At 46.7% G+C, this 27,695-nt stretch overlaps 1 protein-coding gene and 1 long non-coding RNA gene across 4 annotated transcripts; one reads left to right on the forward strand and one right to left on the reverse strand.

Annotated features, from left to right (window-relative positions):
• Positions 1-149: 149 nt before the first annotated feature.
• Positions 150-15,196, reverse strand: HNRNPUL2 (heterogeneous nuclear ribonucleoprotein U like 2). Of its 2 annotated transcripts, XM_050960726.1 has the most exons (15): positions 14,608-15,196; positions 11,809-11,944; positions 11,465-11,538; positions 10,736-10,875; positions 8,804-8,894; positions 8,518-8,630; positions 7,665-7,928; positions 7,308-7,430; positions 6,694-6,822; positions 6,361-6,529; positions 5,913-6,113; positions 4,468-4,544; positions 3,640-3,747; positions 3,005-3,120; positions 150-2,529 (listed from the first exon to the last, which is right to left on the reverse strand). In XM_050960726.1, exons 1-14 carry the CDS (start codon positions 15,107-15,109, stop codon positions 3,052-3,054), a joined length of 2,196 nt encoding a protein of 731 aa, XP_050816683.1. In that variant the 5' UTR covers positions 15,110-15,196; the 3' UTR covers positions 150-2,529; positions 3,005-3,051. The 2 variants fall into 2 exon arrangements, with proteins under 2 accessions (XP_050816683.1, XP_050816682.1); XM_050960725.1 differs by having other exon boundaries at positions 150-3,120.
• Positions 15,197-15,488: 292 nt separating this feature from the next.
• On the forward strand, positions 15,489-25,645 carry LOC127054502 (uncharacterized). Of its 2 annotated transcripts, none has more exons than XR_007775271.1 (5): positions 15,489-15,657; positions 16,247-16,287; positions 20,047-20,128; positions 23,527-24,075; positions 24,749-25,645. It is a non-coding gene; the product is annotated as an uncharacterized LOC127054502 (long non-coding RNA). The 2 variants fall into 2 exon arrangements; XR_007775270.1 differs by having other exon boundaries at positions 20,050-20,128.
• Positions 25,646-27,695: the final 2,050 nt, after the last annotated feature.

Raw genomic sequence — 27,695 nt, forward strand, 5'->3', positions numbered from 1 at the left:
AGCAGGCAGGGTAAGTGCAGGGGATCTGAATAAAGGAGCCTCATGAAAAGAGCAAAATTAGTCTGGTCTTTTGAGTTTTCTTTTTATTGGAGAGGGGAAGAGTCAAAGTATAGAGACACCTACGAAGTCAGTGCAGCAACATAAGGATGTTAAGTCAAGCCAATGGTTATTTATTCTAAAAATGGAAGCTATTGCCTACATTTGCCAGAATCTGAAGGAAAGTTACAGATGTAAACAACCACACAGTTACATGTTCAATGGTAAAACCCTTTTACTGGCCACTTCAAAACGTTTTACAGTTTGTAAAAACATTTACAGCCTTCATGTTCTCTCAAGCTTTCCATCTACAGCAACTAAGACGTACAATCATGAAACACTAACAGATCTAAAACAGGCTGCATTTCCTTGTTTACCATTTAATTTTTCTTTTTTTTTTTCTCTCTTTTTTTTAACAAAAATGTGCAGAAAAAGACATCTACTGAAGTCGCTAAGATCTCTTGGTCTTACGGACAAGGATGTGGCAGTTCTAGTCATCCCCAGAAAAACAGGTTTTATTTAAAAAGGACTATAGCTTCAAAAGTTATTCTGTTAACGATGACAGCGCCTCCTGAAGTGATTTAAGCTTTCCTGGCTCCAGTGCCTGTTACTCCATGTCCTCCAACCTCAATGAAGCTGTGGAGGATCTGCACACTGGAGGCTGCCTGTGCCCCAACAATTGGAAAGCACACCCCAAGAAGGAACTTTTTAAAAATACCAAAGCATCAAACACCCTTGCCAGCACACAGCTACTGCAGGCTCCTGCTTTCTCCCCTTTACCCCTGTCCCAAGAGTATTTTTTAGTGGCCTGAAGCATCATTTAAAATACCAGTTCCTTTGTTATAAAAACGGTCGTCACACAGTCACACGTTCAGATACACACATGCGGCACCGCAGTTGGAGACAGTAGAACTCTGCTTCTCACTAGTTCTTGCATTGGGAAGTGGCACAGGGCTGGGAGATCCCAGCGACCTGTTACCTGTGCTCTCTGGTGCTGGCAGAGCCACGTCTCACCATGTCCTGGTCTGGATGGAGGGTTTTAGTCTGGACTGGGATGTGACAATGAGCATTGGAGACAGGGCAGCTTGCAATGGTAGGCAGAGAATAAAAAAATTCAATTTTTAAAACAAATTAAAATGTTTGTATTTCAAACACCAAATCACAGAGAAAGCAGAAGATATCTTCAAGTAGGGAAGGGAAAGGAACAGGGGGACTGGACATAATTAGCTCCCTAGCCAAATCCAAGGCTATAGGACCAGAACCAAGAGTATTTACAATACACTTCCTAAGAGGGTATCCTGTCCTCACTGGGAAAGAAGGATGGAGGAAGAATCACAGGGCAGGAGACAAACTGATAAGAATGAAACAAAATTAAAGAGCAATGCTAAAATTTCTTAACGGGAAAATACCATCCCCTCCCATCCAAGATACAAGCCAGCCACATCCACTTCTGCCATGAATGCACTCCTTACACCCTACAGAAGTAGCTGCCCCCTTTCCTCCCCTGCAAAACATAACTATTTGCCTGGGAAAGGAGTAATTTCTGAAATTATGCCCCTTCCTCCCACCCAATCTTACAGAAATTCTGAAGACTGAGGACAATCCAAATTTTATACTGAAGCATGCCCTAAGCACTGAAGGGATCTTCCTTCACAGTGTCCTCAGGAACCCCCCTCCCCTCTTGTGGGACTAGTCTTCACAACTAAAGAGTGTATCAAAGTCAAAACCCTATTGTTTTCAGGCCATGGGGAGGGCAGGACACACACTCACCCACACACCCACCCACCCATTTCAGGTTGGTTCACTACTGCACTCAGTCGCCTTCCCCAGTTTCCTATATACACGCTCTACCAGTTTATCAAAACCACAGGAGCACTTTACCAACTGTGCCCTCTTCTTACGGTATAAAATTGTTGCTATTCTCAGCACTATCTCCTCACAGGTGAAGGTTACACACTGCATGGGTTGCCTATATACACACACATTACGCTCTAATGAAGAAAAGATCCAGCAGAAACCCTGAGAAATGTTCCTTCTCTTCCACTAAAGAGGACAGACGCTATACAGAGATGATTCAGCACCTGGCCAAGCCTGCTAGCCTGAGAGGGGGAGGGAGGAGAGAACAGAGTCTCACCAAGACAGTCTGCTTTGGCCAGGGAAGACGGAGAATTTAGGGACTGGCATACCAAATTCCTGTGCTTCCTTCTGCCAAAAAACAGCTCATGATTCCACTTACAAGCTTTCAGGGAAATTTAATAGCCAGGGGGGTGAAGCAAACTGCTCGGCTAAAAAGCACAGCCTTTGGCCAGGGATACGTTACATCCAGCCAGCACAGCACTGCCAGATGAGACAACAGCAGGAACGTGGAACTCTGCCAGATTTTCCAAGGTGGAAACGATCCCTTCTCCACCAGTCATTGAAGAGCACTAGACTCCAGAATCACTGTGGGCAGAGCCCACACATCACCCCAAAGCTAGATCAGCAAATGATAATCTGGAAGAAAATTAGTTTTGCAAGTAAATGATCAGTCAATAATTAATATTGCCTACCCTCCCAACCCTCCCTCTGCCCCCAGGGGACGCTGGCCCCTCTATTCTCACTCATCTGTACCTCCAGGTTCTTACATGTTCAGTTCTCATCACTGAGCGCATCTTGCAAACCCCTGCACCTCCCTGCCCGGCTGCCAGTCCAGCTGCTCTAGAAAGTTGTTAAAGGGTATGTGGTTTTCCTGCCCAATCACAGGGTACAGGCCAGGCAGCGCTAAGTGCTGCACTCTCTGCGCAAACATTTTGATTACAAATATCTAACTAGGTTTGAAATGTTTTATAGAATAAGACAATATTCTTTTCAACAAACTTTAAAAAAAAAATTTACAGTTTTTTCCTCCTCCCACCCCTCCCCCCGCCGCCGCCGCTCTCCCCCCAACAGCCCTGTTTCCATTGGTTGTGTTTTGGGAAGTGGCAGACACCTCCGCAGATTCAGCTTCTTGGCTGAAGGGTGAAGACGGCTGGGATTTCACCGATATCCTTGGTATCCGTAGTAGTTCCTGTAGTATCGGTCTCTGTCTTGGTAGTAGTTCTGCCACTGGAAGGAAAACAGAAGCAGTCTGTATCCAGGGGCACTGTGCTGGAAAGGCCATGTTCCCCCTATAACCATACAGCTATAGCTTCTACCCAGCCCCCTGTCCTCCTCCATAAATGTCCTAAGACAGCAGCTCTCAACTGTGAGCATGCTACTCTGGCTTAACCTGCTTGCTTCCACACTGCTCCTACAGGTGACCAGGCTCTTCATTGCAATGAAAACTCAGAGACCTCTAAAAGTGACTGGAACAAGAAGGAGCTGTCAAGCCTTGTTGCCAATATCTAAGAGAAGCACTAACAGGAACTGTGTTCAATAGGACAGGTAAAAACAACCAAACGCTTTCTTAATACCACTCTTCCACATGGAAAGTTGCTGTAGTTGCTACAGGGATGCTGGGAAGATACTTCTACAGGTGGACCATGGCAACAGAAAAGGGAAATGAGGTCTGCACAAGACATCTACTTTAAATGCTGAGAAGCCCCTCCTAGAATTATTACTGCCCCATGGTGTGTGGCCACTCACCTCCCGGTTGTACTGCCTGTAGTAATCTCGGTATCTGTTGTAGTCATACTCGCGTCCATAGAATCGATCATAGTCCCCTCTGTACCGGTCATAGAAGTTACGGTAACCCTGTGAAAACAGAGATGGTTACCTAAGCACACCAAACAATGTGCTCGGTAGGAAGATCTGGTCCTGTGGAAGCAGAACCCTATCGTATGGCAGCATCCCATAGCCTCCTATAATTGAGTTCTATAGTTTCTTCTACTCAAACCTCTCAAAGCATTTTATACAGAGGTGAGTGTATATCCCTGTTTTAGAGATGGGAAAACAGCAAATCAGTGGCAGCCAGGACTAGAACACCTAGGTTCAGGCATCCACCAAGATGCAGCCTGTGACAGCTGCCAATACCCTGAGCATAAGATGTGGCTTAAAAGTAAGGCATGGTGCAAAGGATCCCAAAGGCTACCAGGAAGGACTCTATCAGTACAGAAGTTACATTTTTTAAAGTCTCCTTCTCATGGGAGGATGTGTGGCCTAGACTCTAAAACACTGGACTGAGACTCAGAACACCTGAGTTCCATTCCTGGCTCTACAATTGGCCTGCCCGGAGTCCTTAGGCAAGTCACTTTCCCTTCTGTGCTTCTGGCCTCCTTTGTAAAGTACTCTGAGGTCTATGGATAAGAATCGCCACACAAGAACTAGATATTATCTCCTCCTCCTCTTGGGAAGAAAATGGAGCAAGAATCCCCCCCAAAACTCAGTCTTTCCCTGTAGAGGAAAAAAATCAACAACAGCCGCAATACCCCCTGCCTGTATTTGGTATGACGTAGTCAGAACTATTGCACTCACTCCTCTGTTTCCAGGCTGCCCCCAGTACTGCTGCTGTCCATAAGATCGATTGTCATAACCTCGGCGCTGTCCACCAACTAGAAGGGAAATAAGCAAGGTCTCAGACAAAGCTACGGATGCAGTACCTCGTAAACATTAGCAAGAGTCAAGTTGTTCCTGAGCTGCCCCATGACTTGCAATCCCCTGATAGCAGAAGGCAACAAACAGGGTGTCAGAGACTTTCTAATCACAGGTCAGCACAGTTACTTCCTACAGCTTGCATGTTTCCCTTTTGGGGAGTGAGAGCAGCAAACATTCAGTTTGAATTCTATAGGGAGAAGGCTAGATTAGGTTTAACTTTTCTGTTCAAACACCTAGAGCCAGAAGGAGAGAAATGAAACCGCAGATTAAGAAACAAAACAAAAATTCTGTCAGGAGAAACTAGCAAAGAGTCCTGTATAACTGACTACACCAGATTTTACACCCCCCAATAAAGTTACAGGACAGAGAAAAATCCAGCAGCAGCCCCACTTATCCCAATCTCAGTAGCTCACAAGCAAAGTGAAAGAATGCTGTCTGGATAGGAAAAACATAGCATGAGACAGGCAACACACCATGAACAGAAGATAAACATTAACAGAACAACATCCCACTAGGGAGAGATGTCCAGTAATGCTCTGCTGCAGTCTATAGAATGACCAGGAATAATTCATACAGATATTGACAACCTACAGGAAGTAAAACATACACTGGGTGTTGTTTGTCAGGGATACTGAACAATTTAGAATTGTTGGCAGTGGAAAGCAGAGGGAGAGAGAAACTGCAGGATGTTCTGAAAAGGTGAGAGAGATGGGGCAATGGGAAGAAACTCAATTCAGATAAATAAGGCAGTGGAGAGAAGCTGTATCTGGAGAGCTGAAACAAGCAAGAGCTTACATCACTGTGATGCTGCAACAGAATAATGCACATTTAAGACAAGTAACAAAGTCTTGGGGTAGAAAGGACACATGCAAATTAAGGAAAGTTTCTCTCACCAGTGAAGGTTACAAAAGCTTATGGGAACAGAGCACTCTATAATACTGTTACTTCTGCCATGACAGTAAGTATTAAGGACATGGAGGGAGCCCAAGTTTCACTGAAAGGCAAATGCTTTTGAAAATCTCAGCCCTCAGTCATCAGTTAGCACAAAACACAAGAACAATTTAGGCTCTGAATAAGGAAGTGGAAGTTAAACCATGAGGGCAACTGGGCAAGGGAGGTACGTGAGAAAAGAACTAGAAGCTGGAGTGGTGAGAAAGTTCTGTTCTCTTGCTGAGGCTGCACTGAGTGACCCAAGTCCCTTCTTCAAAACCTAGGGAGCAGAATCCTTACAGTTTGCCTTGACATCAAGAGAATACGGCAAAAGGAGCCTTTAGATACAAAAGAGACCAGCGAGGCAGTGCTGCCCAGCCCCTACAGAGCCTCACCATATCCCTGGCCACGGTTGCGGTTTTGACGGTTGCGCTTGTTGCGATTATTGCGACGGTTTGCCCGTTTCTCAGATGGAGGGAGCAGTTTTCTGGCCTCCTCCTTGTATTTGGTGACCAGTGGCTGGGCCTCCTCCTTCACCAGCTCTTCATACATCACCTCATCTAAGTAATCACTCTTCTCCGGAAGTGAGAAGTTAGCTGCGTTAAAATGGAAACAGCAAGAGAGTTCACAAGATCAAGGCAGCTTTCAGTGGCTCAAGACTCTATTTCCCAGCAGAGAAGAGATTCAGGAGGTTATCAGACTTCCTATCCCATCACCCCAAAGAGGCACCTGGGCTCCTACCACTGCCCAGGACTATCTGGAACTATCTAGTTTCTCTGAATTATTTAAATATTGTTAGAGATGCTGCAGCACAATGCAACAGGCTTGGTTGAGCCTGTCTACCTTTCATTTCCAGCATCACCGATTCAGGCACATCCTCCCCCTCAACCTCCTTCCTCAGCTCCAGCCTCTTCTTCCAGTCTTCCTCATTGGGGACAATCACAACCACCTTGCGAGAGAAACCCTTGAAGGCAAGCAGCTTCCGTCGCTGGCCGGAGTTATACACATTACACTGAGGGGGGAAAAGAAACGGGTTTCAGAAATTCATCTGCCACTAATTCAGTCCAGTCTGGATTCCCTCCAATTAGAATGGGACATGAGCTGAGGAGCATGCTCAGAGTGCCCTGAAGTCAAAGTTGCTCAGGTCAGGAAGTCACTGGGATTTAGTAATAATACCTGATCAAGAATGTAGTTTCTCTTTGCCCTGGGAGCAATCTGGACCAGCTTGCTAAGGCACTGGGCAGCTTGCTGCACTAACAGGTCTCGGCTCTTGGGATCCATCTCTTCATCCTCAAGGCCCTTTGTCTGGCAAGAGAAAAAGGGACATCAATAAGAGATTCTTCAGATACACACAGTGTTCTACTAGCCCTTTGGTTACCCATCTCTAGCACAGGTGCCAGTAGATACACACAGTGTTCTACCAGCCCTGTGGTTACCCATCTCTAGCACAGGTGCCAGTATAAAGGTGTCCGACACATGCTATTGGTGCAGAGATAACCCAGAACACAATCCCACAGCTTGGCCACTAGTTCTGCCCTCTGCAGCTGAAGCCTTCTTCAGCCTGGAGTCATGTACAGATTGACCGTAAAAGAGGGGAAAACCCATCCCTTTCTGCTGTTATCAGGAGTCCCCTCCCCTTGCTACTCTACTAAGCAATTTTCTGCAATGCCAGAGTTATAGCAGAACATTGGCAATGGGACATAAAGCCACTATACTTTCTAGGATTGTCCAGTCAGCCCAGCCCAGTGAAGGCTCAAAGTGATACCACTCTACCCAAGGGAAGGGCTTACTCTCATTTGGTAGAGAACAGTCTCTGTTCCCAAGATGTTGTATCGTTTCTCTTGATTTTCCTGGGTGTACTTCTGTGCCCACTGGGTCTTCCCAGACCCTGGCAGCCCAACCATCAGCAGTACCTGCAGGAAGCACCACACAGAGGTTAGAGGAGAAAGAGCTGAAATGATTAAATATCTGAGTAGAAACAGTAACAGTCAACACAATGCCTTGCAGAGAATGGCTCTTTCCATATGTACATCAAGTTTTCCTTTAAAAAAACCAGACCAATATGCCATGCAACACAGCCCCTAACTCACAGCCATGCTGACTCCTTACAAGCAATAACTAGGCCTGTCTGGAACAAACCCCGTTACCTCACACTCCTCCGTGGTTTTGGGCGGAAGAGGTGTGCGCACTCGGTCCTCAACCGGGATGGCGTGGATGAACACATATTCCTCAGGAACTGGGAAGAAGGGCTCCTCCTTCTGACCGAAGTTCAATTCAACCACACAGTTTTTGCACAGCACATGTGGCAGCAGGGCTCTGTCAGCAAGAGATTCTTTACTGATCTGGAAGGCCACTCCCAGTTCCTCTCCATTCTTGGAGAAGGACAGCTCCACCTCTTCACTCTCAAAGTTCTGTGACAACAAAGAATACAAAAATGCTGTGACCAGCAAGTTTTGAGGGGTGACCACTATTTCTCCCTTCGTTGTCTTTCCTCCAAATCCATCTCCCAGCAGGCTCCTGCACGAACAGGAGGAAAGCCATTTCACATATATTTTGGATGCAAGGACAGAGGTCCCCCCCTGCCCCTTTGAGATGGCAACCACAGGCCTTAGCAAAAGCAGGGGTTCTCAACCTTTTTCTTTTGGAGCCCCCCACCGCAAACATGCTATAAAAACTCCACGGCCCACAATACTGTGCCACAATAACTGGTTTTCTGTATATAAAAGCCAGGGCTGGTGTTAGGGAGTAGGAAGCAGGGCAACTGCCTGAGGCCCCATGCCACAGGGGCTCCCACAAAGCTATATTGCTTAAGCTTTGGCTTCAGCCCTGGGTTGCAGGGCTCAGGGGATGGACTTCGGTTCCATGTGCTGGGGCGTCAGCTTTCTGCCCTGGGCCCCAGCAAGTCTAATGCTGGCCTTACTTGGCCCCCCAAAACCTGCTCGTGGCCCCCCCAGGGGACCCCAGACCCCTGGTTGAGAACAACTGATCTATAGCACTTACCGCAAAGCAACTAATCACATCATTCTCCCCAAAGGGCTGACCAAATTCTTCAAACTGCCCATTTTCAGCCTTCAACCCTCGTCCATCATAGCCATAAGAAAACTCATCCTCACCTGGAAAAAAGCAGTAGCTATTACACACGTGTTTTCCCAAACTGTGTCACTGCTGAGCCAAACTGCCCACTGCAGCTCTTAGAAAATCCCAGCCCAGGCTGCAGCATCAGCTCAACAGCTCCGTAACCTGCCCCAGCTCATAGCTAACATAACAGAAAAATGAGCTTGGTTACCTAGCTGGGAACGAGAGAAATCCACAGACCATCCAACCCGAAGAAGTGGGACCTCGGTACTGCCTTCCTTCACTGGGAGATTCTGTGTCACCTAGATAAATGAAAGAGAAGGAGTCATTTAGTATGTTGTGTGCAAAGCTAGAGTCAGGCCTCTGCGAGACTATAATCCTCCTCCAGGTGCTAATCACACCCGGATATAAACTGGAGGCATGCGCAGGTCACAGGTCTCTGTACCAACGCCACAGGTAATGGGTATTTCCCCTACTTTCTCTGTAGCCTATTCAAATAGGGATCTTATCTGCTTCCAGCAGACAGGCATTCATGTCAGATACCCTAACAGTCACTACATAGCAGCAGCACCAAATCACCTCAGCCATTTAGAAGTTGATTCCCCAAGACTTAGAACAAACAATTATTTCTACAGTCTATTCCTTTGGTGCAGAGCCTTGTGAGAGACCTGACCAAGGTATGCTCCCCCAGCCAATCCTTGTGCGGCAGGGCTATTGCTTGGATGAGAGACTGCACTGGTAGGACTATACTCACTTGCTTCCCTTTACAAGGCTCTACAGTCTCCATCCACCCATTATCTCACAAGATCAGAGACAGTAGCAGGAGTGGAAGACAGCACTGGGAACCTGCACCACATAGAAACTTGTGTTGCAATTTTGAGTGACAGATTTTGGCAGCCTGTCTCAGAATTGGGATGGATAGATTTATGTTCTGAAACCCATGTAACAAAAGACTGCCAAATTCTGAGCCTCAACCAGCATCCTCATGGTTACTCCCATCAGAGAGGAGATCTACCAAATAGAAATTCTCTCAAATGGAAGACTGAAGTGATAAGGGTAAACCTAGGGAAGAATGTATTCTATGCAAAACTGATTCCTGTCAGTGTATGGGCACACCAATACCCAAGACAGAGCAACTATCAGTGAAACAGTGGGGAATTTTTTTTCCCCAAAATAAAACAGTTGCTTTATATGGGAAATTCCACCACAAAGAGAGAGATGTTGTGACATACACCCACAAAAACTCAGCATTTAAATATAAGTGTTGTGTTCTTTTCATTTTCCCCAGGCAGGATGAAAGCAGCCTGAAAGGTGTTTAAGAAAAGCTTTTATATATTAGATATCTATGACTAGGTTAGACAGAGGCTGCTGTGAATGAAGAGCTAGTGGAGTTAGTATCATAAAAGACTGACAGCTGAGCAATAAAGAGGTAAAGGGAGTTTTATCTAGACTGATTACAATTCTGCTCTGAGAATATCTGTATGACTGGGATGCATAATTAACACGTGGAAGAAAGGAAATCTTTGCTAAAGATTAAACCCTCCATAACCCTTCAATTAAGTACAGAAGGCTCACAAAAACAACCAAACCCCTCCCCGTCCTGCCCTCCTCTCCCCTCTGGATGCCCTTCAGCAAACTAGGGGAGCCCAGACTTGATAATCCTGTTATTTCAAAGGTAAAACACAAGCTGGGAAAAAAAAAAAAAAACCTTAAGAATTTGCAGGCCTTCTCTATATTCAAACCAGCAAAAGGGTACAATTTAAATAATTTTAATCAGAAATTTGGCTCTAACTGTCACAAAAAGTAGGTATACATTTGGATTTTTAAACAGAGCCAAGGCCAAAGAGTGAATTCTGACAGATTGCCCCTCTCAACACTGTGGGCAGGATCTTCCCATCACCACAGCACCTTATCCAGACCTTATTTAACACACATACACATCCCCAAAATAAACCAGGAGTGAATCTTTCATGAGCTGCTCTAAATTTCAATCCGTTAAATTAAATACACGACATTCCTGATTAAATTAGACTAGCTCAGACTCAACATCTCATTCAGTGTTGAAAGTGCCCGTTACTCAACAGAACACACATGCCACTCTGCAACATACAGACTCAGCACATCCATCCAGTAAGTGCCCCACCTTTGCCTCAAAGCAGACTTTCCCCTTTGTCACTCCATGGGTGCTCCTTGCCCCAGACCAAAGGGAGGGGAACTTCTCTGAGAAGAGAGGTTGTCCTCCATAGCGGTCCTTGCTTGCTTTGAAGTGAAGATCAGATGTATCTGTCAGAAAGAAGAGATCAGTTTACTCTAAGTTCCTTTTTCAAATTTACTCAAAAACCATTAGACCTCTCAAGTACCAATAACAGTCTGGCTCATATCCAGATAGAAACTGACATCTTAGAAGGCAGTTTTCTACCTTTCCACTGTTCCAACGCTAGGCAGGCCAAAAGGTTGCTCTAGTGTAGTGGTTTTCAACCTTTTTTTCATTTGCGGGCTCCTAAAAAATGTTGAATAGCAGTGCGGACACCTTAGCAAATCTTAGACATAGTCTTCAGATACCCAAGAGTCCACAGACCACAGGCTGAAAACCACTGCTCTAGTGCTACTGCATTAATGCTGCACTTATCCAGGTACTCCCATATATCACCCAAAAGATCAAAAAGAATTAGAGATGTTCCAGCTGCAGAGTTCCACTTACACAATCTCCTGTAAATCCTATGGTGGCTGAAGGAGTAGAGTGGCCTCTGTTATTCTGACACACACCCCATTAGCTATGATGCCTGGTTTCTCAAATTATATACCCAATAATTAAATCTCTGAACTTTAAATTTAGTATACATCAAATAACTACCACATGGCCCATACATACATGTGTCCAGGATTACAACAGTTTCATCATCTTCCTCTCTCGGTTCCTCTTCTGGTGGTGGTGGAGACTTAGACCTAGACAGGAGTGAGAGAAGAAACAAGCAATCAGATATCAGAGAACATCCAGGAATAAGAACAATTTAGAATAGGGAAAAACAACAGAATAAAAAACAAGAACATACATTCTGCCTTATAGTCCCAAACCAAATTTTATCCTTTTCCTTGCATCCACATGCGATGTCTGTCTAACCCTAGACCTAGCTGATCAAATCTAGTTTCATTCATTGCCCGGGAAGTGACTTGGATTGCCAGTAAAATCAGGACCAAAGATTCCCTTCTCCTCACCGGCTATTGTAAGCCTCCTCTCGGAATTCATAATAAGCACGGCCATGTTCTTCTTTTTCTTCACGTTGTCTCTTAACCCCTCGCCGCTCTCCATCTGAGCCTGTCGGCTTTGATTTATCTTCATCCTCTTCGTCCGCTGTAAGGGACGGAAGAAAAAGTCAGCAAGCCTTACTGAAACTGACACAAAACCTTAAGAATGCAACACCAAAGCCCTGTAGGTCCCACCTGCCTGACACGTCCTCCTGGCAATAAGAGGACACCTATAAAGTGCTTGTGTCTCATGGACATTTGATTAAAAAAAACTGGTCATTTCATTAAACTTAAAAAACCCAAAAACTGTTAATGGGACACCATCAGCTTAATAATTACTCTTCTGCCTGACTTTCGCCTATTGTAAAGTGACAACCAAGATCACTAAAATTAAAGATTCTGCATTTCAGGTTGTTTAATTTGTGCATTTTACAGTAATTTGATTAGAGCCAGTTTTACTATTTCCCATTTTGTTCTTGTGCATCTTTCACACAGCAGCTTGGGATAATACTACATTTTAGAAACAAAATAGGATTTTATAAAAACAAAAATGCACAGATGTACTCAAGGGTATGATTAGCACCAGAAACTATTTTTAACGTTTTAGAACTGACTAGACTTGAAGTTGAATCAGAACACAGATGTGCACTGAAGAACTAAAGTGTTCCTAGAAGCAAAACATTTTGAATTCAGTTTCTCCCTAACTTGCATACTAAAACATGGGTTCAATGTTCATTAGTTAATTAGTAACATCTGTAATTGTCTGAAGATGAAGAGAGCTGTATAAGCACTAAGTATCAGTATTAATATCCGATGTTTCACCTACAACTAGCTGAGAATATGGATATGCCCTAAAGAGTACAGGTAAAGCTCCCACCAGAGAAACAACCCTCTTTAGTCTGGTCCTGCCAGGAGAATCCATGAGAAGATTTGTATTTAAATGTATTCTACATTTTTTAATTTTGCATTTTTATATTTTTCCTACTTTGGGGCTTTAAGGTTTTCCCCCCTGCAAATATTTATGCACGTGTTTATCTTCTGAGTCCCCCTAAATCAAGAGAGGGCAGGAAGTAAACGGGATGGGACAGGATGGTCCTGGTAGTAAAATGAAATGTGCGTTTGAAAGATCAAGGTCTCTGTTTGTAGCCACATGCATATATTTTATAGAGAAAATGAAGCTATACTTGTTATAGTAATATAAATCTAAGCAAACCACAACCCAGGAAAAAAAAAAATCCAACTAATTTTTTTGTGTTTGTTTTTCTGTTTTGTTTTGGTCAGATTGGCTTCCTCCTCCTCCAAACATCTTGGAAACCAAAATAATAGAACAGAAAAGAAGGGGTGATGCAAAAGTGAGGCAATACTTTCTATCACTTATTGTTTTCATTTGCTATTTTACAAATTCATACCAATTAATGACAAACAGCTAGTAATTAACCTGGAAAGTCTCTCAAATATAAAATTTTGCACTGAACTCCCCCCCCCCACCAATCTTTTATTGTGGGAAATAACAGAGATGACTATAAATTTAGAAAAATTAGAGACAATGTGGGCAAGATCTTATCTTTTATTAGATCAACTTCTGTTGGTGAGACAAGCTTTTGAGCTTATATAGACCTGAAGAACTCTCCGATAAAAGATATTACTTTGCACCGTCTCTCTAATATCCTGGGACCAACACCACTACCCTGCAAACAACAATGGAAGGTTTAGCAAAATTGTTTGTTACGGACCTTTGACAATGGTTTGTTTATAGTTGGTTTCCCTCCCTCTTTCTCTATTTTTTTCTTTAGATTTCATGGGGAGATAGAAAAAAATGGTACAGTGCGTTTAAGTACCAACACTCATCACTAAAACTGGCAACAGGCTTAGTGACAAGGGCTGGTACCTGGAACTACTTTAAATTTAAAACAGATTAGCATTTTATTCCAAAACGACACCAATAAAGAGACCCGTCAAGCCATTACATCAGTGCTGATAGGGCTTTACCTTTATACCCTGTAACCCTCTTCTGGAGTTTATAGTCCATGCACAAGACACAGAATTTCTGAATCAAAAGCCAATGCAAAGATATGTTCAGAACAAGTGCAATAGTGAATTATATACAGGGATGTTATCACTGAGCCTGAAAATCTCCTTTCATGAGGCAGGGAAGTTTGTGCCTTCCAAATTGTAAAGTTATATGGATTTTCTCTGATTCTGCATATGCACCATAAATTGTACAAACGAACTTGGGATACTTAAAATATTATGCCACATGTTTACAGGCACCCATTTATCTAACAATGTCAGAAACTAGGAGCTCCCAATGCTCTGGTCTGCTCCTCCAAATACCTGCTTCAGTGATGCTGGAGGAAAATAATTGGGAAAATAGGAGTAAATAGCTTGTGGAAAGTGGACCAGGATGCGTGGGGTAACATGAGGTATCCTGTAGGACATTTAGACATATGAGGTAAGGGAACGGTCCCAGATACGCAGGATAAAGAGAAACCAGTGAGGGTAAGAGATGCCCATGAGAGATGTGGGAAGTGGCCTGGATGTGTAGGATAAAGGGAATGGATGTGCAGGGTAAGGTAATTCCATGGAAAATATGGGACAGGACCCAGATGTGCCAGGAAAGGGGGATACGAGAACCTATGGGGTTCCCCACGAGTGAGTGGGAGAGAGTAACGGGGTATGACTTAAGGGGGTCCGGTCCCCGTAGTGGGGAGCAAGAATCGGCCGGAGTCACCTCCGATGATGTTCCCCCCACCCCGTCTAGGGCCTCACCGGGCTCCTCGCCCCCCTCTTTGGTCTCAGCCGCCGCCGCCTCGTCCCCGCTGGGCCCCTCCTCCTGCGGCTGCTCAGCTCCATTCATGCCGCCCCCGTCGCTCCCCTCGGGCTGGGACTGCGCCTGGGCCTGGGCTGCTTCTTCCTGGGGCCCGGGCTGAGGCTGGGCCTCCCCGCCCAAGGCTGGCGTAGGCTCCTCGTCAGCCAACAGCGCCTCCTCGTCCTCCTCCTCCTCCTCTTCTTCTTCCTCTTCCTCCTCTTCGTCCTCGTCGTCGTCGCCCTCCCCACGCGGATGGGCTCCGACCGGGCCCCCCGCAGGCCCCGGCTCCACCCCAGAGCAGGCCCCAACAGCGCCGCCTTCCTCGGGCCCGGCCGCCAGCATCTCGGCGTCCAGGGCCTCCTGTAGCCGCTGGGCAAGCTCTACCTTCAGCCCACGGGAGTCGAGACCACGGCGACCCAGCTCAGCCCGCAGTTCAGTCACCTTCAGACGCTTCACGTCCATGGCAAGGGGGGGACAAGGCAGCAAGCGAAAGACTCCGACCGACCCAGCGCCTCGGCCGCCCGCGCCGTTACTGCGCCTGCGCCGAACTCCACGGCCGCCTCGCAGCACCACAGCGCAAGCGCGCCCACCGCACAGACAGACCACCGCGCAAGCGCGGGCAGCCAGTCCCATCAAAGCGCAAGCGCAGCCGCCAAGCGTCGCTACGGCCGCTCACTGCGCAAGCGCGGGCTCGAGGCCGCCCACGCTGTCGCGCAAGCGCAGCGTCCAACGAGCCCTTCGGCTCACCAATATGCAGGCGGGGCTCCCCAACGGCCGCCGAAATCCGGCATGGCGCACGCGCGTTCTCCCCACAACCCACGCAACTGCACAGGCGCACATCGCCTGGGCCCGAAAAGGCGCTCGCGCCCCCCCACTTGTTGACGCTGTGCGCAGACTCCAATTGTTTTCCCTCAGCCGCCGTAAAAACCGCATGCAGCGTCTTCGATCTGACCATCTAGCTGCGCACGCGCAGCCTCCCTCTCAGTCTCTGCAGCGCTCGCGCTGCCTACGTACGTAGCGATCGGTTTTGCGGGTGTTTGAGCCCTCTGGGGCCCAGCCGTACGGGGAGGCTGCTGAATTTGTTGTTTGGCTAGTTCTCTCCAATCCCGAAGAGCCGAGGTCTCTAAGCTGCCTAGCAACTGCAAGGCTTGCTTTTGATTGGGTGGTCGCCGATCAGCTCTCAAATGCCTCGCACTCTGTTTCAGCCGATACAGTCGCCATTTTGTGCCTTAGTGCCTGAGTCTGAAAGGAAAGAGCTGGGAGAAATGAGCCCGCGTCCCCCTAGGATAGCAACTCCTCTGACCCCAGCGTACCTGACCCTCATGTATTGCGGGCAATTACCTCACCCAGTGTAACTGTCCCGCATGTAAATGTATACACACACACAGGCTGTCTGGGCCCCAAATAATGCTTTATACTTAGATTGCAAGCTCTTTGTGGCAGACTGCTCTATTCTGTGTTTGTATAGCACCTATGACAATGGGGTCCTGGTTCATGATTGAGGCGCCTAGCTGCTATGATAATACCAAATAAATAATGATCATGAAATGTACAAAGCAAACGTTTTTCAGTGTACAAATTCCCCCCTTCCATACTTAGGCGTTGATTGTAACAACAGCAACAAAACATCAATGTGATAGGTAAGTTGATAGTGTCACTTTGCAGAAGGAAAAACATTTTCTAACCCAATGTTGCAACTCATGCAATAGTTGGTGTTCTTTATGCCTCTGCTCCAGGAGTCCTGAGAATCTCTGCTTTAATTTAAAAACGAGTAAATTTCTAGCCCAATTTAGGCTTGAACAGAGACTGGGAATGACTGAGCCATTACACACATTGAATCTATTTCCCCATGTTAAGTATCCTCACACCTTCTTGTCATTATCACTACAAAAGTTTTTTTTCTCCTGCTGATAATTGCTCATCTTAATCAATTAGCCTCTCAGAGTTGGTAGGACAACTCCCACCTTTTCATGTTCTCTATATGTGTATGTATATCTCCTTACTATATGTTCCAGTCTATGCATCCGATGAAGTGGGCTGTAGCCCATGAAAGCTTATGCTCAAATACATTTGTTAGTCTCTAGGGTGCCACAAGTACTCCTTTCCTAGTCCATATGGCTGCAGAGAAAAACTGGAGAACATGACCTCCAAATGCTCAAAAAGCAGAAAGCCAGTAAAAAGACCCCATCATTTATTTATTTTTTTTTTTAAATTTCCTGGTTTTGGGTGACCTACCTCATGATATTTGAGTGCTTGAGGTTGGTGATGCTGCCAGTCTATGTGCTGGAATATTGAGAAATAAGGTTACACGGAAAAAATGTTCTTGTTTTTAGTACTGTATGAAGGAAGAAATTGAGACATGAGAATACTGATGGGATTAACGGGTTAATTCAGGCCTGTGTTTAACTTTACACTGAGGAGTAGACCCATTAACATTGATTGAATAAGCAGCAAAGAGTCCTGCGGCACCTTATAGACTAACAGACGTATTGGATCGTGAGCTTTCATGGGTCAATACTCACTTCATTGGATGCTGCTTTTACAGATCTAGACTAACACAGCTACACCTCTGATAATTGACTGAATAGTTTCTATGTTTGCAAGATCAGGGCCTTAATATTTTGGCATCAGAAACACACGTATTTGATTTACCTCTACCAGTTGAGTAGGGATTTGGAATTCCAAGCTCACCCCCCAACCCAGTTTCAAAAATAATTTGAAACTAACACTTTAATAAATTGTTTGCAGTGTCCTTGTAGCCGTGAGAATCCCAGGATATTAGAGAAACAAGGTGAGGTAACATCCTTTACTTGGACCAACTTCTGTTGGTGAAAGAGATAAGCTTTTGAGCTCTTCTTCAGTCTGGGAAAAGTATTCAGGTCAGGTCTACGGAACAGAACTATAGTCGTATAACTGTCACTCAGGGGTGTGAAAAATCCACAACCCCAAGCAATGTACTTACACTTACCTAACTCCCCGTGTAGATAGCGCAATGATAGGAGCGTCTTCGTTAAAGCAAAAAGAACAGAAGTACTTGTGGCACCTTAGAGACTAACAAATTTATTTATTAAAGCACTACAGTGGCACAACTGCACCACTGTAGTGCTGTGCGTGAAGACAAACTCCCCGAGTGTCACAGCTAAATACAAAGTGGAACAGATTGTGTAGCATAAGGAGTTAACTTGGTGTAAAAGACCACTCAAGGTGAAGTGAGCACTTAGCACCTCTGCAGTCATAGAACAAAGGAGGATTAGTGGGTTATAGACTGTTGTAATGAGCCATAAATCCAACGTCTTTATTTAAAGTCTGTGATTTTTACTGTCTATCAAAGTTATGAGTGTGAGCTCCCAGGCTTGTCTTTTGAAGATGTTGTACAGGTTTCCTTTGAGGGTGAGGATGGAGAGATCATATATGGAGTGATTGTTTTGGGGAAAGTGTTCACTGACATATAATGTGGTGTTTTTGTCTTTACCATTTTTCTGTGTGAGTTAATCTGAGAGCATAGTGATTGTCTCATTTCACCCACATAGTTGTTATTGGGGCATTTAGTGCACTGGATGAGGTACACTACATGTTATGACCAGCAGGTGTAGGACCCACAGATCTTGAAAGGTGTGTTGTGGGGGTTATTGATCATTGTAGCAGGGGAGATATGTTTTCAGGTTGTTATGGCACGGTCTGATGGCGCTTTGAGTTGGTGGGTCCTGGTCCATGGGGAGCTTATTTCTCAGATTGAGCCTAGTGAGGTTGGGGGCTTGTCTGAAGGCCTGAAGAGAGGTTTCAGGAAAGATATCATTCAGGATGTGGTCCTCATTGAGTATTGATTGTAATTATTTAATGATCCCCAGTAGGGTTTCAGTGCAGGATGGTACATGATAACTAGTTTATGTGCTCGGAGGGGTGTTTTTCTTGTCCTTATTGAAGCAAGTTCTCTTGGGGTATTTGGGTGGCCCATTCCATTAAGCAATCTACTTCTCTGGTGGAATGTCCTTGTCTGGAGAAGATGGTTTTAAGTGTGTTAAGGTGTGCATCCCAGACTTTCTCTTCAGAGCATACTCTGTAGTATGTGAGCGCCTGGCTGAAGAGAACAGAATTCTTGGTGTGTTTGGTGTGGTTACTGAAACTGTGAAGGTAGCTGAGGTGATCTGTGGGTTTCTTGTATATAAGTTGTCTTTAAGGTTTCATTGCTTAAGCTGATCATGGAGTCCAGGAGGTTGATGCTGGTGTGGGCATGTTCTACAGCAGTGGTTCTCAAAGCCAATTCGCTGCTTGTTCAGGGAAAGCCCCTGGTGGGCCGGGCTGGTTTGTTTACCTGCCGTGTCTGCAGGTTCAGCTGATTGTGGCTCTCACTGGCCATGGTTCGTCACTCCAGGCAAATGAGGGCTGCGGGAAGGGTGGCCAGCACATCCCTCGGCCCGTGATTGGCCTAATCTGCGGATGCGGCAGGTAAACAAACTGGCCCAGCCTGCCAGGGGCTTTCCCTGAACAAGCAGTGGACTGGCTTTGAGAACCACTGTTCTAGAGAGAGTTTGGTAGATGATGGTGGAAATCTATGAGGGAGCTTAGGTCGTCTGTCCAGAGGCTGAAAATATTATTAATGTATACCATTGGCTTTGTGTTTCATTTATCCAGAAATTTTTCCTCAAGGTGTCCCATGAAGAAGTACCCACGGCTGTTTCTATGGTTTGGACAAAGTGTTTGTTGCTGAATGTAAAGTTGTTATGGGTGAGGATGAAATGGATGAGTTTGGTGATGTGTTTGGGGTGGATATCTGAGTGTCGTCCATTATCTTGTAGATATTTGAGGTGGGCAGTGATGCTGTGATTGTGAGGGTTGTCGATGTACAAAGAGATAACATCTGTAGTGGCAAGAATAGTGTTCTGAGGGAGGTGGTTAATGTTGTGGAGTTTCTGGAAGAAGTCATCTGTGTCTGGAGGAAACTGGCCCTTTGTATGGGGAGTGGTTTGAGGATGGTTCTGTGAGTCCTAATATTCCTTTAGTAAGAATGCTATGACCAGATATGATGGGTCTGCTTGGGTTCCCTTTTTTGTGTATCTTGTGAAGCATGTAGAAGGTCCCTGGGGTAGGTTTGTGGGGGATGAGGTTGTAGAGCTTCTTTTGAAGTTGTTTGGGGAAGGGTTTGATTATATCCTTACATTCCTGGGTGAATGATAGTGTGGGGAGTTGAGTTCTTTATAGTAGGTGGTGTTGGAGAGTTGTCAGTTGGCCTCACTAACATAGTCATCATGGTTGAGGACCACTGTGGTGCCCACATTGTCTGCTGCTTTGATCGCTACCTGGTGACTGGATTTCAGGGACTATATAGTCAGTGTTTTTCCTAAAGCAATCAATGTAATGACCAAGCATGTGATTTCGATTTCTCTTTCATTAATTCAAAGCAGTAAAGGACCACGAGGACCCCAGTCATGCCAAAGGATCCTTGAAGGCAATGAAGAGTGCTCTACACAGGTGCCTTCACAGGTTTGTGGCCTAGGAAAGGAATAACTTGCATTTCTTTGGCAGCCCAGCTTCCAGAGGAGAAAGCGCTTGAGATGAAAATTCCCTTGTTTTGTAGGGCAGCAGGGAGTTCACTGGACCAAGCATGGATCTTTGTGCTGTAACACTAATGCTTTGTTAGTTGCTAAGGTACTGCAGAGCTGAGTGTGGTGTAAGCGCTTAGTGCTTGTCTACATGGGGACACGCAGGAAAGTAATCTGATAAATTAAAGCACATTATTAAACCCCTTTGTTGACACTCTTATTCAGAATTGAAGAGGCCTTAATTCCCATCCAAAACAGACTGAACTCAATGCGAGATGCTTCTGATCCCAAGGAGAGTTTGTTTTTTTCTCAGGACAGTCTGCTTCTTGCAGTACTGGCAGCTATTGTTTGGCTCACACCTTACAAAGGGTGATGCACAGCCTTATGAATAGTGGAGGACTTCTCCCAAACAGTTACAGCAATTTATCCTGCCAAGCTTTTAGCATCCTTCTGCTGATGCAAAGACATTCTTGGATGTAAACCATAGCTCTGTCGGGCAGAAAGAACGGTGAGGTGAATCTACAGCTTCTGACCTTGTGAGAATGTTTTTTCTGAGGCAAACTATATTTGAAGGTGGCAAAGTCAAAACTGATAAAAACACACAACACATCATTAGTTTGTGGGGTTAACTGACACAGAAAGTCACAGAGGCCATGAATTTAGCAAGATCCAAAAGAGGATTGGATACTTGTATGGATAACAAGAGTTCCAATTAAAGACAACAACAAAAAATCTAGCAGTGATATTAAACCTCCTGGTTATGTGTTTAAGCCAATCTAGAACTATTAGAGACCAGGAGACCTAGTGTTGGGAGACAGATTATCCCACATCTGCTACTGCAGGATTCTTGCATCTTCCTCTAAAGCACATGATACAGGCCACTTTCATGGATACTGCACTAAATGGGCCTCAGTTCTGATTCAGTCTGGGAGTTCCAGTGTTTAGAGACTATATTGTGCTATTGTTACTACTGCACATTACTCATTCTTGGAATTGGTGGTTAATCTCTTTGAACTAAGAAATGATTTAGGGACCTGCAGCTGTGTACAAAACTTGGGGGGTGGGGATTGTGTTTGACATCTGTCAGTGCAATCTATGTGCTAATTGTCTTTCTATTATTTAAGCGACCCTACAATAATAATACTGACATGCAATGCAATAGTGCCAATGCAGTAAGTAGGGTGACCAGACGGCAAATGTGAAAAATTGGGACGGGGCTGGGGGGTAATAGGAGCCTATATAAGAAAAAGACCCAAAAATTGGGACTGTCCCTACTAAATCGGGACATCTGGTCACCCTAGCAGTAGGATGGCAAAACAAAACAAAGGATCCAAAAGTCAGAACATTTCAAAAGAGATACGCTTTCCTGCAATATGAAGTTGTCCACTTGCTGGGTGAAAGCCTCATCCCATTGAGGATTTCCTCTTTGGCATTTGATTTATGGCATTCAGTAATAACATATTACTTCATTTAACAAGGAGAACTGGAATAGAAAATTCTATTTTAGTGCAACACAGATGAGTTCATGTCATGGCAGATCCTTCACTTTTGGAATGTTCTGATTGTTGAGTTCTGATTATGATCTTGTCTGGGGTAGCACCTGGAGCCCTAGCTGCTATACAGACTTATTATTTAGATTGCAAGCTCTTTGAGGTAGGGACTGTCTCTTTGTTCTGTGTTTGCACAGTGTCTAGTACAATAGGATCCTGGTCCACAGAAGCCCTGAGAGTGGTGAGGGGAAGATTGGGGGAGCCTGGTATGGGAGAAGGTGAACACAGAGTCCCTGACATGGAGGGAAAGGTTGGAATAGGAGGAAAAGGGGCACACTGAGAACCCCGTACATGAGAGGGAAAAATGGGGGACCCTGCTATGGGAGGAGGGGCGAATGGAGAGCATGCAGAACCCTTGGCGAGGGAAAAATGGATGAGATGCACAGGATTCTTGCAATTGAGGGATATATTAAGGTGTCACAAAGGGAGCTTGTGAGGGAATGGAGGGGTGCAAGAAGCCCCTGGTGTGTGCAATGAGCTTGGCCTACGCAACTACGAATGGGGTGACCCCCGGTACTTAATAGGGTAACATAGAGACTGTCCCTACCCCATGGAGGTTACAATCTGAATGAACCCTTGGCTGCTGAACTGTAACGTTGAATTAATAACATTAGTCCAGTGTTTCTCAAACTTCATTGCACTATGACCCCCTTCTGACAACAAAACTACTACATGCCTCTGTGCCCTGTGTTACTCTAGAATCAGGGCCGGCATTAGTGGGTGGCAAGCAGGGCGATTTCCTAGGACTGCTTGAAGCTAGGTTGCTCGAGCTTCAGCTTCAGCCCCAGGCAGCAGGGCTTGAGCTTTCTGCCCTGAGCCCCAGCAAGTCTAATGCCGGCCCTGGTGACCCCAATTAAAACAAACTCATGACCCATTTTGGGGTTGTGACCCACAGTTTGAGAACTGCTGCACTAGTCTTTTCAGGAAGCTTGTAAATTCCTCAAACACACCGTTTGGGCTTCCCCACCTCCCAGCATATGTAGCAATGGCCACACTGGGTCTGTTTAGTTCACCTTGCTCTCTCCACCAGACCTCAGTAGCTTTAGAGAAAGATGTAAAAATCCCACGGATGACTGTGCACTAAAAAGCAAAAGAGAGTGATTTCTTTCCAGTCCCTGTCACTTTGATCTGGTCTATACTTAAAACTTATATTGGGCAGAGGTATGTCTGTCAGGATGTGAACAGCCCCCAGCCAAGCTGACACAGTTATGCTGACAATACCCCTAGTATAGGTGCAGCTGTGTTGAGAACAGAGGGCTTCTGCTGCCATAGCTAACATCATTGGGGGTGAGGGTCCTACTACACCAATGGAAAAACTGCTTCTGTCAGCGTAGGCTGCGTCTGCACTGGCATAGCTATCCCAACATAGGCTCTGTAGTGTTGACTAGCCTTCATGTCTGCTCTCTGTCCTGAAATAAGAGACTTTGGGCATGGCTACACTTGCGTGTTAGAGCGCATTAAAGCATCCCTGTGCGCTCTAACTCATGACGTGTTCACACTGGCAAGGCACGTAGAACACTCTGACTCCACAGCTAGAGCGCTCCTGGTAATCCACCTCAGTGAGTGGAATAACGTTTGATGCACCCCTGCTGAAGAGCCGCAGCGCCAGTGTGGATACCCTGGTCTGTTGATGAGCTCTGATCAGCCTCCAGAAGTGTCCCACAATGCCTGTTCTAGCCACTCTGTTAATCAATTTGAACTCTACTGCCCTGCCCTCAGGTGACCAACCATCAGACCCCCCTCTTTAAATTCTCTGGGAATTTTGAAAATACCCTTCCTGTTTGCACAGACAGGTGTGGAGTGCTCTCAGTGAATCTTTCCAGGTGACCATGCCTCCACGTGCCAGCGATCCCTAGTATGGAGCAATGGCGAGGTGCTGGACCTCATCAGTATTTGGGGGAAAGAAGCTGTCCAGTCCCATCTGTGCTCCAGCTCTAGGAATTACGATACCTTCAGGCAGATATTGAGGGACATGATGGAAACGCACTGCAGTGCAGGGTTAAAGTGAAGGAGCTGCGGAATGCCTACTGCAAAGCCCGCAAGGCAAACAACTGCTCCTCCAGTGCTGCCCCCGCAACCTGCCGTTTCTACAAAGAGCAGGACACAATACTGGGGGCTACCCCACATCCACGCCAAGTACCACCATAGACACTTCAGAGCCCAGTTCAACAAGGGAAGAGGAGGAGGAGGAAAGCAGCAGTGAGGGTGCTGAGGAGGAGGAAGACACCTAGGGATGCCGGCATCCCTAGATGCATGCAGCCAGGAGCTGTTCTCAAGCCAGGAGGAAGGTAGCCAGTCATGGCGGCCGGTGCTTGGAGAAGGACAAGCACCAGAGGAGGTGCCCACTAAGTGTCTTTTATTTTGGGAAGAAGTTATTTGGTGTGGGCTCTTGGAGCAAGGAGGGTTAGGACTGCGTGCATGCCTAGATGCGGAATAGGGCACTGATATGCTCTCTCACGTTGCAGTAATCGGCCTCAGGGATCTCCTCAAAGGTCTCATCCAGAACTTGGGCAATGTGCCTGCACAGGTTACTCGGGAGAGCCACTGTGGTCCTTGTCCCAGTCAGGCTAACATGCCTGCACCACTGTGCTGTGAGGGGTGGGGGGACCATTGCTATACAGAGGCAAGCTGCATATGGGCAGGGCAGAAGCTGCATTGTAGTAGAAGACCCCCCCTTGCTTCCCAGGTCACCCTCAGCAGCAAGATATCTTCCAGGACGAACTCCTGTGGAAAATGTGGGGACAGTGTTCAGTATAGGGGCCTCCTGCAGCTGTTGGCTCTCCCTAAGGCACAGAAACTCAAGAGGACAGTCCGGCCATGAAACAATCAATCCCCCTTGACCCTGTGCTTACTCACCATTTTGGGGTGCCCATGGGTTATGTCTGCTTGCTTTGTGATGGGCAAATGATGCTATTGTGTAGACTGTGCTTGCCCTTAAGTACAGGGGAATCATTGCTTTGTCTGGTGTGAACAATGCTGCCTCTGTTAAGTGTTGCATTTTGCCTTTACAGATGCAACCTTGAGATCTCAGCTGTCCATGTTATCACTGGCCGAAAGACACCAAAGAATTAGGAAGAGGCCATGTAGAAGCAAAGAAGACCTGCTGCAAGAAGTAATGCAGCAGTTCCTTAACCAGCAGCTGCTCCAGGCACCAGCGCTCCAAACATGCGCCTGGGGCGGCAAGCCGTGGGGGGCACCTGGCTGGTCCCAGCGAGGGCGGCAGTCAGGCAGCCTTCGGTGGCTTGCCTGCGGGAGGTCCGCCAGTCCCACGGATTCGATGGCAATTCGGCGGCAGGTATGCCGAATCCGTGGGATCAGGGACCTCCCGCAGGCAAGCCGCTGAAGGTAGGCTGCCTGCCGTGCGTGGGGTGGCAAAAAAGCTAGAGCTGCCCCTGTCCTTAACGAGAATCTAAAAGCGCAGGAGTGGAGGGAGAGTGAAAGGAGGATCCATCAGTAGAATGAGTAGCACCAGCACAAAAGTGCAGAGCTCCAGTAGCAAAGCATCATGGAGCGCCAAGCGGACTCAATCCAGGTGCTCGTAGCCATACAGGTGGAGCACTACCGCCCCCACCCCCTGCTCCTCCCCTGCTGTCCTTACTCTTTCCCTTGTGCCTCCATGTCACCTCCAAGCCACTTTCCCCAACATCCAGGTTCTTATTGCCACCAGCTGCCTCTAACACCTGTAGCTTCACCACCCAGCCCTGAAAACTATGACCCTTACCCACTGCACTCATCCCCCATCACCACGGATTATAGCCATCCTGAAGTGTAACACTCACTGCACAGCAGTCCAGACAGGAAGGCTGAGTATGATAACAGGAAATATACAAATCTGTGATTGTACCATTCCCCACCCCACTCTCTTGCCCTTTCTGTTTCCCAAGCAATAATGCTTTTCAATAAATGAATTTTCTTTTCAATAAATGGATTGTTTGGCTTTGAAAATATTCTTTATTATTGCATAAAGTAAAAGATACCTTAGCCCAGGAAAGCAACAGGCATTGCAAGTCAGCGTAGCAAACACAGATTCCTACTAACATTGGAACCATTGCACTTCACTCCCATGCTGGGCACCAAACATTACATCAAATTGCTCCCTCAAGGCATCCCTAATTATTGCAGCCCTGTGCTGGGGGGGGCCCTCTAATAGCCCTGCTCTCTGGCTATTCAAATTCAGCATCCAGGTGTGGAATCTCCGAGATCCAAGCCTGAGTGAATCTTTCACCCTTCCCTTCACAAATGTTATGGAGGGTACAGTACGCGGATATAACCGCGGGGATGCTGTCATTAGGCAGGTCCAGCTTCTCATACAGACAGCGCCAGCAGCCTTTAAATGGCCAAAAGCGCACTCCACAGTCATTCTGCACCGGCTCAACCTGTTGTTGAACCGCTCCTTACTGCTGTCAAGGCTCCTTGTGTAGGGTTTCATGAACCATGGCGATAAAGGGTAAGTGGGGTCTCCTAGGATCACAGTGGGCATTTCAACTTCCCCTACAATGATCTTCTGGTCTGGGAAAAAAGTCCTATCTTGCAGCATCCTGAACAGGCCAGTGTTCTGAAAGATGCATCTTTCCAGGCCAGCCTGCGTTAATGTCAATGAAACGTCCACGGTGATCCACAAGTGCCTGGAGAACCATAGAAAAATACCCCTTCTGATTAACATACTAGGAGGCTAGGTGGGCTGGTGCAAGAATTGGAATATGCAACCATCTATCGACTCTCCACAGTTAGGGAAACCCATTTGTGCAAAGCCAGCAACAATGTCATGCACGTTACCTAGAGTCACAGTTCTTCTGAGCAGGATGCGATTAATGGCCCTGCAAACTTGCATCAACATGATTCCAACAGTCGACTTTCTCACTCCAAACTGGTTAGCGCCCAACCGGTAGCTGTCTGGAGTTGCCAGCTTCCAGATTGTAATAGTCACCCACTTCTCCACCGTGCGGGCAGCTTTCCATCTTGTGTCCTTGTGCCTGAGGATAAGGGCGAGCTCCTCACACAGTTCCATGAAAGTGACTTTTCTCATCCAAAAGTTCTGCAGCCACTGCTCATCATCCCAGACTTGCAGGACGATGTGATCCCACCACTCAGTGCTTGTTTCCCAAGCCCAAAAGTGGCATTCCACGGTGGTAAGCATGTCCGTGAATGGCAAAGCAATCATGTGTCGTACGCGTTACTCGAGTCTATATCATTGTTGGAGTCCTCACAGTCAGTTTGGATCTTAAGGAGTAACTTGACTGCCAAACGTGACGTGCTGGTGAGACTAGTCAGCATATTCCTCAGAAGTTCAGGCTCCATTGCCGCAGACCGAAAGTGAAGACAGAGCGTGCAGTACAAACAGGGCTGCCTCCAGGTTTTTTGCCACTGCTGAAGCAAAAAAAAAAAAGAATGAATTGCAGGTCCTTAAAGAGTGCCACCCGAAGCACATGCTTGGAATGCTGGTGCCTAAAGCTGGCACTGAGTACAAAAAAAGTTGAAAGATGGTGCCAAATGTGGATGGAAGCACGGGGATTGCTGGGATGCGAACCAAAGCATCATGGGGCGTTGGGACAGGACCCAGAATGCCCCGCCCTCTTTCCACAAGCAGGGCCGGCTTTAGCAAGTGGGGGGTGATTTGTGCAGCTTGTACTCACCGGGCGGCACTCCGAGTCTTCGGCGGCACTTTGGATTGCCATGCTCCGGCCGGGGGAGTGGGGCGGCGGGACTTGCTGTGTTCTGGCCCGCGGATCAGGGCCACAGGACTCGCCGTGCTCCGGCCGGGGGAACAGGGTGGTGGGACTTGCCGTGGTCTGGCCGGGGGATTGGGGCCGTGGGACTTGCCGCACTCCAGCCGGGATCGCGGGGCCACGTGGATTGCCGCACTCCAGCAGGGGGATTGGGGCCATGGGACTCACCGCGCTCCGGCTGGCGTTGCGGGGCCACGGGACTCGCCGTGCTCCGGCTGGGGTCGTGGGGCCA

Source organism: Gopherus flavomarginatus, chromosome 6, assembly GCF_025201925.1.
Source record: "Gopherus flavomarginatus isolate rGopFla2 chromosome 6, rGopFla2.mat.asm, whole genome shotgun sequence".
NCBI classification, from domain to species: Eukaryota; Metazoa; Chordata; order Testudines; family Testudinidae; genus Gopherus; species Gopherus flavomarginatus.

Bases quoted from the DNA above. Each gene is read 5' to 3' on its own strand.
- HNRNPUL2 (XM_050960726.1), bottom strand. From the start codon at position 15,109: ATGGACGTGAAGCGTCTGAAGGTGACTGAACTGCGGGCTGAGCTGGGT. The intron at 7,431-7,664 runs GTAACGGGGTTT...TGCTTCCTGCAG, and splicing joins AAACCACGGAGGAGTGTGAG to GTACTGCTGATGGTTGGGCT. The intron at 6,114-6,360 runs GTAGACAGGCTC...ATTTTAACGCAG, and splicing joins GGTGATGCTGGAAATGAAAG to CTAACTTCTCACTTCCGGAG.